This window comes from Uranotaenia lowii, chromosome 2 (assembly GCF_029784155.1).
Source record: "Uranotaenia lowii strain MFRU-FL chromosome 2, ASM2978415v1, whole genome shotgun sequence".
Lineage (NCBI taxonomy): Eukaryota > Metazoa > Arthropoda > Insecta > Diptera > Culicidae > Uranotaenia > Uranotaenia lowii.
The window spans coordinates 259,945,884-259,961,946 of NC_073692.1; the positions used below are offsets into that span (position 1 = coordinate 259,945,884).

General features: G+C 35.1%; 1 protein-coding gene across 2 annotated transcripts in view; it reads left to right on the forward strand.

The window, feature by feature from the left end:
* The window catches only part of LOC129745165 (potassium channel subfamily K member 18), a 260,383-nt gene that overhangs the window by 135,096 nt on the left and 109,224 nt on the right, over positions 1–16,063 (forward strand). For both annotated transcript variants that reach the window (XM_055738081.1, XM_055738080.1), the window contains 2 exons: positions 8,267–8,368; positions 8,806–8,936. In XM_055738081.1, the coding sequence (XP_055594056.1) occupies positions 8,267–8,368; positions 8,806–8,936 (233 nt within the window). The remainder of the gene's footprint in view (positions 1–8,266; positions 8,369–8,805; positions 8,937–16,063) is intronic.

Here is a 16,063-nt window from a genome sequence, read left to right on the forward strand (position 1 = left end):
TATCGCATTCATTAATAAAATTTTAAAAAAACCACTATCGAATATGCCAGTATTGCGTGGCAGCCATACTACAATGTTCATAAGAATAGAATCGAAAGAGTTCATAAACGATTTCTAAGGTACGCCTTGAGAAACCTTGGCTGGCAAGAAGGTATGCCAGAATATCGAGCTTTGTGTATGCTGTTTCGCTTGGAATTACTAGAAAATCACAGAAAATCAATCGACATATTGTTTTAAAGGATTTGAACTGTGGAAAATATGTTTCACCATATTTGATGTCACAGATTTCTCCTAACGAAAGACGTAGCAGTCTACGCAGTCAATATACAGAATGATGGCGCTCTACAATGCACATTAGACTGCCCCAAATGACCCGACTTTTGAAAAAGTTCTACGCTGCAGGCTAAAATTGGTCCTGGGCTTAGTACAAAATCTCATGCCAAATTTGGGCCAGATCGGACCACGGGAAGGGGTCGCTCAACGAGCCTGAAGTTTGTATGGGATTTTGAGACATTTTGTTCGAGAGGAACATGAAAAACCAGTTTTTCGTCAGTAACTTTTGTCTCCCTCGACCGATTTCTTTCAAAAAGCCTAAATTATGTTAAATATTTCATCTGAAAGTTGCATTTCAATTAAAGTTAAGATAAAAAAGTAATTAAGCTTCAAAAATTGGTTAACTTTTTTAAGGGTGATATTCATCACTTTTTTAATGAGGCGAATAAAGTCCGACCAGAACACTCAATGTGAAATGCATGCCGTTTCGTCAAATAATGACCGATTTTAACCATTGTTGTTGCGCTCGATTGCACTATTTAATGTTTTCCTGATATTTGAATTTGGATGATATTCACTTGATAGTTCGAAAAGAAGTAAGGGCGGAAAAATGCTTGACAATTGCATAACCACAGGGGCTTAGGAACATGACTGGACGATTTGTGATGCCAATTAAAAGATAAATTTAAATTAAAAGATGTTTAGAGTATTTTTTATTACAAAAAATAATGAGATTGACACGTGAAGTTATTCAAAATCTTTTTTTTATTCATAGAGTGATTAACAAAGTTCAAATTATACACAACATCGTAGCAATTGCTTCTTTTCGAAGCATGCACGGTAACAGAGTTTTTAAATAAATTTCTTTGAAACATAATGCGTACATTAAAAAAAAGAAATTTCAAACTTAAACACAATTCACTCTAAACCGAATAAAACACTTTGTTGAAATCAATTAACAAAATTAACCTTCATTCTGTATCAAAAGAAAGCTACAGCTAATATAATAAAAACGTGAGAAAAATATAAAAAGACCTTTTTTCGAAAAATTATCATTTCATTGGCATCATAAAGCGTTGGTCCATGTGTTTTTCGATCTAAAAAAAATGTTGGCAGTCGGTTCTGAGAATAACAACAATTCTGAATAGAATTTTTGAGAAAAAAAAGATTCTGAGTTAGGTAGAAAAGATGAAACATAAACCCCGCCCAAAGGCGAATATATGAACAATAGACTGCCCCAAATTTGTGTGGGAAATTTAAAACCTGTGCAATATTATGCGCTTTAAGTTAAAATTGATTCTAGTCCTAGTACAAAATCTCATGCGTAATTTGGGACAGATCGAATTACGGCAAGGGGTCGCTCAACGAGACTGACGTTTGTATGGCATTTTGAGACATTTTGCTCAGAAGAAACATGAAAAACCTGTTTTTCATCAATAACTTTGGTTTCCATTGGCCGATTTCTTTCAAAAACGGTTTTTCTTAAAGGATGGTATTTATCACTGTTGATGAGTTGGGCCGGTCGAACATATTGACGCCTCATTAACAGTAATGAATACCACCGTAGAAAGTTAGCCTATTTTTGAAGCCTCATAACTTTTTTTTCTAAACTCTTATCGAAATGCAGTCTTCGGATGAAATATTTTTCCTAATTTAGGCTTTAAGAAAAATTGTTTTTGGAATAAATTGACCGACGGGAACCAACGTTATTGATGAAAAACTGTTTTTTTTATTGACATCACAAATCGTCCAGTCATGTTCCTAAGCCCCTGTGGTTATGCAATTTTTCTTATAAATTGTCAAGCATTTTTCCGCCCTTACTTCTTTCCAAACTATCAAGTGAATATCATCCAAACTCAAATATTAGAAAAAACATTAAAAAGTGCAATCGAGCGCAACAACAATGGTTAAAATCGGTCATTATTTGACGAAACGGCATGCATTTCACATTGAGTGTTCTGGTCGGACTTTATTCGCCTCATTAAAAAAGTGATGAATATCACCCTTAAAAAAGTTAACCAATTTTTGAAGCATTATAACTTTTTTATCTTAACTTTAATTGAAATGCAACTTTCAGATGAAATATTTAACATAATTTAGGCTTTAAGAAAACCCGTTTTTGAAAGAAATCGGTCTAGGGAGACAAAAATTATTGACGAAAAACTGGTTTTTCATGTTCCTCTCGAACAAAATGTCTCAAAATCCCATACAAACTTCAGGCTCGTTGAGCGACCCCTTCCCGTGGTCCGATCTGGCCCAAATTTGGCATGAGATCTTGTACTAGGCCCAGGACCAATTTTAGCCTGCAGCGTATAACATTTTACAGGTTTTAAATTTCCCATACAAATTTGGGGCAGTCTAATGCACATGCTAACGTTATAAAACTGGATATGTCCAGAAAACAAATCAAAAATAGACTTAAGTTAGTTTTTTCATAAATATATTGTAAACACCATTAAAGATAAAAGGCTGAAACCTAGGATCTATCAATAGTAAATAAATAATATTAGACAATACCCTTGAGGAAGACCACCAAAAATGGTCGAAACGTCGGGCATTTCACAAAGAAAGTTGTTTGATTGAAATCCAAGACCGAAAAATAGCCAACAATTAAAGAATAAACATCAAAAAACGGTCGATAACATAAACCTAAGTTTTTCCCAATTTGAAATTCAACTTATAGGTTTTTAAACGTAGAAAATAATATTTTAACGTTAGACTTAGTTATTGAAGATTATGTGGGAACATTTCATGTCGATCAACGTTACCCCGGTGAACAATGTTACTCCGTTTTACGTAATACAAAATTATGCCTTAAATTACAGATTTTGCCAAAAAAAAGAACTGTCCATTGCTTGAAATCAAGGTATTTTTGAAAAAAAACTGATTTTTTTATTTTATCCAAAAAATTCATTATATTTGAGTTGGGAAAAATCAGTTGAAATATCTAATTATATCATATAAACCGATTTTCATGTGTTCGAGCTCAAGTGTAAACATCATACACAAGGGAAACGGATAGGTTGTCAATACCAGGCCACCAATTAAACTGTTATGTATTACAAAATATCTGACTCTCTATGCTTTGCTACACTTTGTAGAATTGAAGGAATTTGTGTTAAAAATAATTGGAATTTTTGTTTATTAGTAGGTATACCGTTTTCAATTGGAATTTCAACATCAAGAACACCTTTAATAAAACCTGCTTCTCTAAGTTCTAAAACTAATGACAATGAAGATTGATCCTAATTCTGAGATTATGACTCTATCTTTACCTGGCTTCATAAGTTCTCGAATTATGCCAATAAATATGTATTAAAGCCTTCCTCCTCCTTCCCGTCTTCCCACTGGAAAAAAGAATCAACATACATTTCTTGTACCCAAAAAAATTAACTTTCTGAGGGTCTTATTTGGTACGCTGTGACACCAATTGAAGTAATTTTTGGTTCTATTCGAATTAAATTTTACATCTGAATCTGATATGAAAAATACTAAGGTGCTATATACATTCAGGGGTAAAAACTGCTTGTGACTCACTCAAGTTGTGAGACATAAGGCATAAGGCAGCGTACATAGCGGTTTATTTTGGAAGCTATTTAGTAGATCCGCTCAAGATCGTATTTTAATTTTAAAAACTACTCGATTAATTGACGTTTTAATGAAAACTTGTTAAAAAAAACCACGAATGATGCTTTTTTTGAGTTTTCTACCGCTTTAGTCATTAAGAATCAGCTCGTAACGATCAAGCGTTACCTAAATTGACTTTCAAAGTCAGCATAGATTGGTGAAAATTGCAGCAGAAAAGGCGTATGTTTTTAAAGCTACTAATAACATTATTTCATTGCATAAATTTTGCTTATGTACCTACTACAAATCGAAGTTTCCCTTGATTTTTCTGGAAATGTTATTCGCACCAATCAGAAAAACTCTGAAATTCACCTGTTTTTAAGCAAGCAAAGCAAAACAAAACACCTAACCCACCTACTTAATCCTAGAAAACTGGTTTGCGGGATTTGAGTCTTCTTAAAAACTTTCTCGAAACGAAACGAAAAAAAAACATCCAGCATAAACCATTTCGAAAACCAACAATCCGTTGCAACATTCCCGCATAAATAGCATACGGAAAGCGCAGTTCGGGTTTTTCCATCAACCTCCCTCCATCCTTCGTTTTCTCGAGAGAAATATCTTGTCCCACATACCTACATATATTTTCGCTAAATTCAAGCTTTTCTACAACAATACAGAAACAACACGAAGGAATTCTTAGCTAAGCTTTCACGGCGGAACGGTTGATCGGTAAGTTAAGGTGATTCACTAATATATTGCCTTCTTGTGAATTTTTATTCATAAGTTGTAACAAATATAAACGGTGTAATCGATTTAAAAACGAAAATCCTTTCTTCATTATTAACACTTTTTAATTTTTGCAACCAACAAGGTGCATTGCAAAAAGAAAACATAAGTTCATTTTTCATTTTCTGCGCTGTAGCACCGTAATCGGTTGACAGTGGAAAATAAGTGGTTATAAGTACTTTGTTTTCCTGTATCTGCCGTTATTATGTTCTTGTGATTTTCCTAATCCCACTTACCTGCCATTATTTTTAGTCCTAGAGGCGAAGTTTCTCAACACTGTTTACGTCTTCTTGCAAAGCCATTGTGAATCGAGCGAGCTCTTGCCATGGACTCAATTGACGAAGTTGTGGAAAAAATGTCCGTCAATACAAAATTCTTTCAAAGTGATCAATCTGTTCAGAAATATCTAAAATATGAAGAAGGAGAAAAATGAAATTTAATATTCGAATAATCAGTCCAAAGAAATTAATGTTTTAAGCAGATTTTTAACTTATAAAATGAAGGTAACAGTTTTCCAAAAATGTATGTCTATCTCAGCCCTGTCAACTCAAAATGGTGTTTTTGTGGATTTAGACAGCACTGAAATAAATAGATAAACTAAATGTAAAGTTTTTTTACCATCCATTTTTGTATTCTAATAATCACTCAAATCATAGAAGCTATAAGCAAATAAGGCTTCTTTGTACAAACTTTTTAAAATCTTTGTCATCATAAAGCAAATTTGAAATGGAATCCTTTAAAAATATTCTTCGACACTGCTTCAAATAATTATATTTTGTGTAAATCTCTTTAATTGAATATTCTAAAGGCTCATTACAAAAGTTAACCAATCATCTTTAAGGGTATTTCAACGTTTGTTTACAAAATACAATATTCAAATTACATATTCAAGTTTCATATGGCAACGGGAGGATATCCTGTCAAATACCAGACACAGTGGGGAGATTTTTCACCCAAGAAATCCCAGCCCCGGACGCAGTTCGTTGGTTCAAGAAATAATTTAGTAAGATACTTTTTTAGAATCAACCATGAATTTGTTATTCAGGTTTCCTTCAAAAGCTTGTTTTGAAAAACTCAGAACAATGATAAGTCAGTATCATCAGCTATAGAAACCGTCTATACGTCTGCGAATCTATATTCAAGTATCTCAAGAAGGGTTGTTTTAGCAAGGGAGAGGTTTGGATAAGGAGCCATTTTTGGAAAATGATGCGATCATTGGTTGGGCTCCTATGCTTGCAAACATTTCACAAAGATACTCATAATAATATATACGACTTGTTTAAATAACAAAATTTAAAAAAAAAGAACTCTCAAATAATTAGAAATGCAACCATTCGAATATCCTACAAGCTAGCTGTTTCCCTCTCTATAATCTCTAACACATCACTGATTCTCGAAACGACTCGTGGAAAGAATATTGTAATTCTAAACAATAAGCTTTTAAAAGTGATAAGAGTTTTTTTTTATTTGAATTTTGATAATGAATATCATGATCTTCAATCTACAACTGCCCATATTTAAATAGATTGGGTGCATGGAAATGTAACGAACCATGTTTAGGTTTTTAATTTTTAGTTGCCCTTTAAATGTAGGGGAGAGTGGGGATACTTGATCCCCTTTTCTTATATTCACCATATCTTTTTGGAAAAATTTAGCAACTCACCGTCTTTGACATTTTCTGACAGCTTGTAACTTCAAGTTTCTATGCTCCAAAAATTAGAACGATAATTAAACCCGTTGATGAACTAGAACCATTTTCGTAGGAGTAAAAAAATTGCGACTTTTCTGAAGTTAGGGGAGACTTGATCCCCTATTGAAGGAGACTTGATCTTTTATTCAGGAAACCCTAATCCTTGTATAAAAATCAAACAAACCCCAAGATAGAATGTTAATTGACTATTCCGGTCATGTTTGTTCTCATTTCACAATTTATAGCAGACATAAGAAGAAAATTCTATAACTTTGTCTCAACGCTAAAAACATTGCATACTTAAAGGCGCTATTTTTATAATTAAGAGAAAATTAATTATTTTTGCTCTTTTATTCAGACAATTGTTTGATAAATATTAGTTTTTGGATAAATATTAGTAATTTCGTGATCAGCAATCATAACGATCAATTCAGAAGAAGAATATGCCGTTTGGAAGGGGGATCAATTGTACCCAACTCTAGGGGATCAATTATAACCCATAATCAACATTTTACAAAACTTTTTCTGAAAAAAGTTGAGAGTTTTGAAAATATGGCATTATGAAGTTCATTCTACGCTCAAACGATTGATACATTGGAACAAACATTCTTTCATAATTTTCCCATGTAAGGAACATTTTAAAGTGATGATAAAAGATCTTCAAGTTACGTTTTGTGAAATTTTTTAAACAAAGTTCAATTACTCAAACAATTATTTTGTTAAAAAATTTTAAACTACAAGCATTGTTATTTTGCTCATTGGCACATTTTTCTAGGACATTTGATCTTTGTAAGACATTCCAGTTTCGAGATATAGCTAAGGAATCAAGTATCCCCAGGGATCAAGTATCCTCATTCTCCGCTATAGTTTCATGCGTGGTATTTTATACAATTCTCTATAATCTAAACTTGTATAATAGTTGGAACAAAGCCTGTTCAATATTCGAATCTTGGTGTTACTTAATTGTGACAAAGACTCTTTTTATAAATGGTTTCAAAAAATATTTCTTGGAAAAAATTATGACTTTTCGACGTTGTGGACTAAGCTTTAATTACCATATCAAAATTTCATAACATAGGCCTCTGATTATTTTTTTATTAGCATGAAATTCGCTTGTTCCAACATAAGTTTTTCAATATCTAGTGTTTGTTCACTTTTCCTCCTCCAATAATATGCTTACACCTAAAGGCAGGAGTTTATATTTACGAAATCAATTCAACGGTGGTTAACTTATCTTAGGAACCAGGCTTCAGAATCAGAACTAGATTAAGAATTCAGTATTAGAATCTAGAATAGATTTCAGAATAACTGAAAATCAAAGCATTTTAACAAATCAGAATCTTGTTAACTTGTATTGTAGTGTGAAATTCATAAACAAGGTACACGAATGAAAGACAAGCAAACTGTTCGAACTGCCACGTTTCCTGATGAAACTTTATCCTACCTTCACGTAACGTCACGGTTATTTTTGATCGATTTGCATCTTGCATGTGAAATGACTAGCAGCAGGAAGTGTTTGCTCAAAGAATACCGAAGTTTCTCAGAGTAATATTCCTAGAACTCGATCTTCCTAGTTTTACAGTCGTTATCGAAAGTTCGGGCTCGGTGAAATCAGTTGTCGACTATCTAACGATATGTTATTTGAATAAAGTTCCCACTTCACTGCAGCAGAATAGTTCGGTTATCTTCTGACTGCAGTTATGTTATTTGCCTCCTGAAGGGAGAAAAATAACCTTCGAAAATAATTTCTGTTTTTGTGCTCCCACCCAACCCAAGTTGAGTTACCTTGCTGTGAATCTGCGCTGAACCAAACAACAAACGGTCCTGAACTGAACTGATGATGCACTGCATAAGAGCCATTGCTTGCAGGCAAAACTTAGTTATCAAAACATTTAACCCCTCATCTTTCTATTTTTTCTTTATATCCTCTATTCCATATCTGCTCTCTAGGTTATGGCAACATAGTTCCTCGAACCGAGTGGGGCAAAATTGCAACGATATTTTACGCAATCATAGGAATGCCACTGTTCCTACTTTATCTTTCCAACATAGGTAAGGAAGCAACGAGGAGTTTGTTTTTTATCTCGTATTTTTCCACCAGCATCCCACCTTCACCTTAAGTTGAGATATATCTACATACATACTAGGTATATGCGATGTGTTGCTCTTGGCGGAAGTTCCAGCAAAAAGCAGCCAAAAACATTGCAAAGAAAAACCACACATTTCAAGCAGGATTAAACTTGCTCTATCTTTTTTCTGTCTTTTTTTTTCGCTTTCTCTCCCGTTCGCTACTTTCAACGCTCCGTCGTCACCGGTGTCTGATTTCAATGGAACTTCCTTCGCCGAAATTGCTCTGCAAACATCCGACGAATCAACGGGCACACTGCTATGTGGGTGGATCTGGCTGGGCCATCTACCTACCTTCCTGAATGGATTTGTTGAATGCTGCGGGGCTCCCACCGTTAAATATCGCATACACACAAACGCAGGTGATATTCTGGCAAAATCATTCAAATGGATCTACGCCAAGTTCTGCTTGTGCCGGGTCTGTCCGGGTGTAGCCCGAAGACGTGCCCTTCGAAAGCGGCGACGGGCCAAGACCGAGGAACGAGACTACGTGGTGAGTTATCAGAAAATTTTATTTTTCTAAATACATACCTACCCTTCGACGAATAAATAAATATATCAGCACTATCAGTGCGTTCTTCAATTCTGTTCCAAGTATGATAACAATACCTACCCTAGACTGAAATTTGTACGGGATTATTTTCACAACATTACAAGATTGATGCATTCAGGTGAAAAAATGACTTCCTGAAAGTTTCAGGTCATTTGGCAGAAGCACGAGCTGGCGCAAAGGACTTGAAATTTGTAACATGGAGGTTTTCAGCAAAATGTTTGAAAAATCGACATACTTTCATTCTTTGTGTTCTAAAATATGTTTCCAATATGCTAGAAAGCTCAGAATTTCAGGAATTGTATTTCAAACAATGACAAACAAGTTTGTAGAAAATTGTGACGCGATACGAGTTGACAGGGATAAGTTATTTGAAATTGAATGTGTGAATTTTTTTCGTATTTCATCGATATATGAAACTTAAACTTGGTCTTCTAGCCTGTTATAAAAACTGAAATGTTGCTTGGTTTTTTTCAAAATAAACAGCATTTTTCATAGTTCATTTAAGGCAATGCTGAAGAACACTAATGCTCTAGCATTACAGTAAGATTTTGATTCAGTTAAGTGTTCTTGGAGCAAGTTCAACCAATGTATGAAGAAAATATTGTTTAAGTTGCCTCCAAAAAATTATAGATTATAGAATTAAACCGATTAATTTTTGAGCCGGAATCTTAGTTAAATTGCGTTATATTATACACCACCTTTTTCGACTCAATTGTCTAAAGTATATTAAGATGAAAGATGATGGAAGTTTTCTTGAGTTTTCAAATGTTTAAACAAATTACCTAACAAACAAATTTAAAAACAAATTGCACAAAGATTTTTTCACGGTATAAAATCCGCCTTTTTCATGTACGACTTGAAATATTTTCGCTCAAATAACGTGTAAATTCGCGAAAACCGTGGAAAATAACAGTGCATATGGCAAAAACCGTGTAATTAGAAGTTATGTAGAAAAACTGTATAAAGCAATCTGCGTTTAAAAAAAACTTAGTATACTTTCTATGAACAACTTGGCTGATGATAAAATTATAAGTTTGGCTACAAAATTAAGCTTTTTTCAAAGTTTTCTTAAATGTCCCGCTTTTTTCGGCTGTGTCCCGCTTTTTCTTCGTGAAATGTCTCGCTTTTTTTTCTGAAAGTATCTGGTAAGCCTAATTTAGGTGGATTATTAGTACTAACTTAATCGCATCATCAATTTAACACTTATAATAATGAACGCAAGAAGTCGCATTAACGCAAATAAAGTCTTAGCCAAATCAAAAGATTATCAGGTTTCATACCTTAAAATCCCTAGTGGTGATTATACATCAAACGACGAAGAAACATTTAGTTGTCTATTCAATACTCACTTTCCAGGATGTGTTGATCAAGATTCATCGATAGAGCCTGAGTTCTTTTCTGGAAGTCTAGATTCCTTGCATTTTGCTCGGAAAATAATTACTACAGAATCGATCAAATGGGCAATCGATGGTTTTGCTCAATACAAATCTCCTGGAAGTGACGGTTTATTTCCAGTTTTGCTTCAAAAAGGTTTCGATCATATCAAACACATATTAGGAAAAATAATGATAAGCAGTTTTGCTCATGGATATATTCCTAAACTTTGGCGACAGATAGCCGTGAAATTCATCCCTAAAGGGGGACGATCATCATACGACGAAGCCAAAAGCTTTCGTCCTATTAGTCTAAGTTCATTTCTATTAAAAGCACTTGAACGTTTAATTGATCATCATATCAGGCAAGAATGCCTTGTCCAACATCCGCTTAATGCGACACAACATGCATACCAAACAGGAAAATCAACATTAACTCTTCTGCACAACGTAGTACATAATATTGAAAATAGTTTTTCACAGAAAGAATCATGTCTAGGAGCATTTCTAGACATAGAAGGAGCATTTGATAATGTCTCGTTTACATCAATAATGGATGCGGCACTACTTCATGGAGTGCCTAGTGTTATAACTAACTGGATTAGCGCAATGCTAAGTAACAGGAATCTTAATTCGTCTTTACGACAGGCTTCAATAACAAAAGTTAGCACACGTGGTTGCCCACAGGGAGGTGTACTATCACCTCTTTTGTGGAACCTAGTTGCAGACGGCTTGTTGAGAAAACTCAATGACCGTGGAATACCAACCTATGGATTCGCAGATGATTATCTTCTGCTGGTAAGAGGTTTGTGCATAAGCACATTATTTGATATAATGCAACAAGCTCTGCGCTCTGTTGAACGATGGTGTTCTCATGTAGAACTTTCAGTTAATCCTCTAAAAACTAATATTGTTTTATTTACTAAAAAACGTATCACCCGCGGGGTGCGCCCTCTGCTGTTTTATGGTTCCGAAATCACCGTGTCTGATCAAGTTAAATATTTGGGTGTCATTCTTGACTCGAAATTAAACTGGTCAGATCACATCGAATTCAGAATCAAAAAAGCATGCATGGCCTTCGGACAATGCCGACGTGCAATCGGGAAAAACTGGGGACTCAAACCCAAACATATTCACTGGATTTACTCCACAATAGTAAGACCAATTCTGGCCTATGGGTGTCTAGTGTGGTGGCAGAAAGAAGAAGTTACAACAGTTCGGACTAAACTAAATCACCTTCAAAGAATGTGTCTCTTAGGAATGTCCGGATCGTTCACAACAACTCCTACTGCAGCACTAGAAGCTCTGTTTTCTATCAAACCTCTACACTTGTTCCTAAAACAGGAAGCCTTCTCATGTGCTTTTCGTCTACAGGCAGTTGGTCTCTGGCTGTCAGGAAATATCGAAAGATCATCGAGCCATACAAATGTGTGGCCTGAATTAGTTAGATTAAACAAGTTTAATCTAGCGCCAAACGATTTAACACTCTCGAGTAGTTTTCCCTACATGGGGTTTAAAGTCAAATTTCCTTCTCCTCAAGAATGGTTATCAGGTTTCGTAGAGGACCAAATGTCCTCTCATATTGTATTCTATACTGACGGTTCATTATCAAACGGCCGTGCAGGTGCAGGAATTTACTGTCACGAGTTGAACATAGAATATGCTCAACCTCTAGGAAAATATTGTACAGTCTTTCAGGCTGAGCTATATGCTATTATGTATGGAGTGCAAATTGCACTTCAAAAGAAAATTATGTTCAGAACAATTTATTTCTGTTCAGATAGCCAAGCAGCTATCAAATCACTCAGTGCTTCCAGTTCTAGATCAAAACTGGTAATCGCATGCCGGAAAGCAATCGAAGAACTTGCTGAAGGCAATGAATTAAACCTTCTATGGGTACCCGGACATAAGGGAATTTTTGGAAACGAATGCGCCGACGAACTCGCTAGAGCTGGGTCGGAAAAGGAATTTTACGGACCAGAGCCGGCTGTCCCAATATCACCATGTTGGTTCAGAAACCAAATTCAAACTTGGTCCTCTAACCAGCATGAACGATACTGGGAAAAGTTGGACACTTGTCGTCAAACTAAATTATTTTTAGAAAAACCATCTCCAATCATATCGAGTTACTTATTAACTTTAAATAAATCTCATTGCAGCATCTTGATCAGAGCACTCTCCGGTCATTGTAAACTCAACTATCACATGCACACCATTCAGCGTGCTGAATCTCCAGTATGTGGTAGTTGTGAATCAGATGTGGAAGATCCCTTCCATCTTATATGTAACTGTCCCTCATTTGCCAGACTACGTTTTCGTACTCTGGGATCTTACGCTTTAAGCGAATCTGAGTTAAATTTAAAAAACATTCTATCATTCCTTACCGAATGTAGAAAAGAGTTTTAATGCTAATAATCCCTAGTGGAAAGGCTTTATGCCATCTTAAATAGATTGAATTTATTTCTTCCTTTTATAGGTTTTTCAGGTTTCTCAGGTAAATGATGAAATCTTGGATAAAAAAAAGGCTAGGCACAATTTTCCCGTATGTTTGGATAACGTGCCGCTATTAAGCCTACCCCCATTCTGATACCTGATCATCAATTTAACACTTATAATAATGAACGCAAGAAGGTCTAAATACTCCACAATAGTGTGTTTCAGATCTTTTTTCGCAACTTTGCGAGTACACAAACTTTCTATTTGTTATTGTCATTATGTGATGAAGCGATCAATTTAGTGCGATTATTAGGCCATACACCGTTCACGATATATCAAAGAATTGCGAGAAAAAAATCACACAGTCAACTCGTATCGCGTCACAACCTTCTAAAAACTAGTTTATCATTGTTCGAACTACAACTCCTGAAATTCTGGGCTTTCTAGCATACTGGAAACATATTTTAGAACACGAAGAGTGAAAGTACGTTGATTTTTCATACAATTTGCCGAAAATCTCCATACAAATTTCAAGTCCTTTGCGCCAGCTCGTGTTTTTGTCAAATGACCTGAAACACTCAGAAAGTCATTTTCTCACCTAAAGGCACCAACCTAGGGGGTGCCGCGTGGAATATAGGGGAGAATGAGGATACTTGATCCCTGGGGATACTTGATTCCTTAGCTATATCTCGAAACTGGAATGTCTTACAAAGATCAAATGTTCTAGAAAAATGTGACAAAATGAGCAAAATAACAATGCTTGTAGTTTAAAAAATTTAAACAAAATAATTGTTTGAGTAATTGAACTTTGTTTGAAAAATTTCACAAAATGTAACTTGAAGATCTTTTTCCATCACTTTAAAATGTTTCTTACATGGGAAAATTATGAAAAAAATATTTGTTCCAATGTATCAATCGTTCGAGCGTAAAATGAACTTCATAATGCCATATTTTCAAAGTAATGGAAAACTCTCAACTTTTTTCAGAAAACGTTTTTTAAAATGTTGATTATGGGTATAATTGATCCCCTAGAGTTGGGTACAATTGATCCCCCCTCCAAACGGCATATTCTTCTTCTGAATTGATCGTTATGATTGCTGATTACGAAATTACTAATATTTATCCAAAAAACTAATATTTATCAAACAGTTGTCTGAAGAAGAGAGCAAAAATAATTAATTTTCTCTTAATTATAAAAAATAGCGCCTTTAAGTATGCAATGTTATTAGTGTGAGACAAAGTTATAGAATTTTCTTCTTATGTCTGCTATAAATTGTGAAATGAGAACAAACATGACCAAAATAGTCAATTAACATTTTATCTTGGGGTTTTGTTTGATTTTTATACAAGGATTAAGGCTTCCTGAATAAAACATCAAGTCTCCTTCAATAGGGGATCAAGTCTCCCCTAACTTCAGAAAAATCGCAGTTTTTTTACTCCCACGAAAATGCTTTTAATTCATCAACGGGTCCAAGTATCGTTCTAATTTTTGGAGCATAGAAACTTGAAGTTACAAGCTGTCAGAAAATGTCAAAGACGGCAAGTTGCTAATTTTTTCCAAAAAGATATGGTGAAAATAAGAAAAGGGGATCAAGTATCCCCACTCTCCCCTAAGGATTTTTTTTTGTTATGGGCCAGTTTAAAAAATATTTTATTTCACTCTTCACTCAAATGATTACTACCGAATAATGACCCGATAGATGAAAATATTATTGAGAGCGTAAAATGCTCTAACACGTTCGTCGCCACGCTCATTTTGGTTGTTTTACTAGCCGGGCCCAAATAAATTCTCGGAGCGAGCAAGCAAATAGGGAAAACTCCACTATTTGCAACGTGTGGCTAAATTATGCGGCTAACTTGATTAAGAGAGCGTCACACGTTTTTGATGTGACATGGCCTCCCAGGAAATACACCCGTCACACGAATATGGATCCCATGCTGTGTTAAATACCTACTTAGGAATCTACCTAGATGAAACTCTTTCTTGGAGTCGACACACTGAATATCTAGAGAAAATAATTTCTCCTCTTTGTTGTATCCTATGGAAATTGAAAAATTTGGTGCCTCAATATGTTCTATTCAAATTTTACTTTGCGTTTATTCACTCCCATATTAACTATCTTATTTTGATATGGGGAAGAGCCTCCTTGTCAAATTTACAAAGACTTCAAACTATCCAGTATAGATGCTTGAAAAATATTTATTGACTCCCGTTGCTTTTTCCAACCCAACAGCTCTATTCCTTAAGAGCGCATAACATTCTTCCATTAAACGACCTTTGTCATTCACAAATTCTAATATACGTCTATGACAATTTACACACTGATTTCAATGATCAAATATTCATTTTACAACGAGATTGCGTTCTCATCACAGAGATAACAAGTTTCGGTGTTCTGTCCAAAGTGGGTATCGAAAATGGTTAAATTCTAGACGTACAACTGTCTACAGCAGAAAGCCTGGCCGCTAGTGAGATATGGTGTTGGCAGTTGCTTCTGTAAATCGAACGAAAATTTTCGAATAGATGGATCATTGTGATTCAGATTACGGTCGTGACCACGTCTTGTCCTAACTTCCATTTCACACACAGTATTGGATTATGCTTCTAAAGTAATCGCCTTAACTGATTGGAACTATTTAGGCGAAACACTCAATTAATCACTCTCCTCGAAACTCCTCAACTTATTGGCACTAATCGAAAAACTAAAACCACTTATACTGAAGGGTATAAAAGGTAGTCCGTACGCCACAACGTTAGTTTTCAAAATGTCCGTTTTTTTCTCAATCCATCTTCCGGCCTACTTATACGCGTCAGCTTGCCGCATTCTTTCCCTTGTGCAAAACAGGGATGGATCTCCTTTTTTCAACTTTACCTGTCATATGACCATGACCGGTCTTTTTCTTGCTTCATGCATCCTTGTATACCACTGACACAATCCCTTTTTTTGCATACATTGTTTTCAACAATAAGTGAATCTGCGCTAAATTTTTTTTTTCCTAAATATTAATCGCAGCGCACTAAATTGGACTGCGCACTCATGACTGCGACATTTGTGCGAACTTGTACATTCGTGCGACCTGTCAAATCAGTGTAAAGTCTGTCGGAGTTCTTCACGCTAACCTCTTTTCAGTCAACCTTTGTACGGATAACTGCGACCAATGTAATGGAAAGAGAGGTGATGAGAAAGAAACGTTGCAAAAGTAGAAGTAAATTTTTTTCTTCGTAAACATAGTTACCATGACAGAAATGACGACACT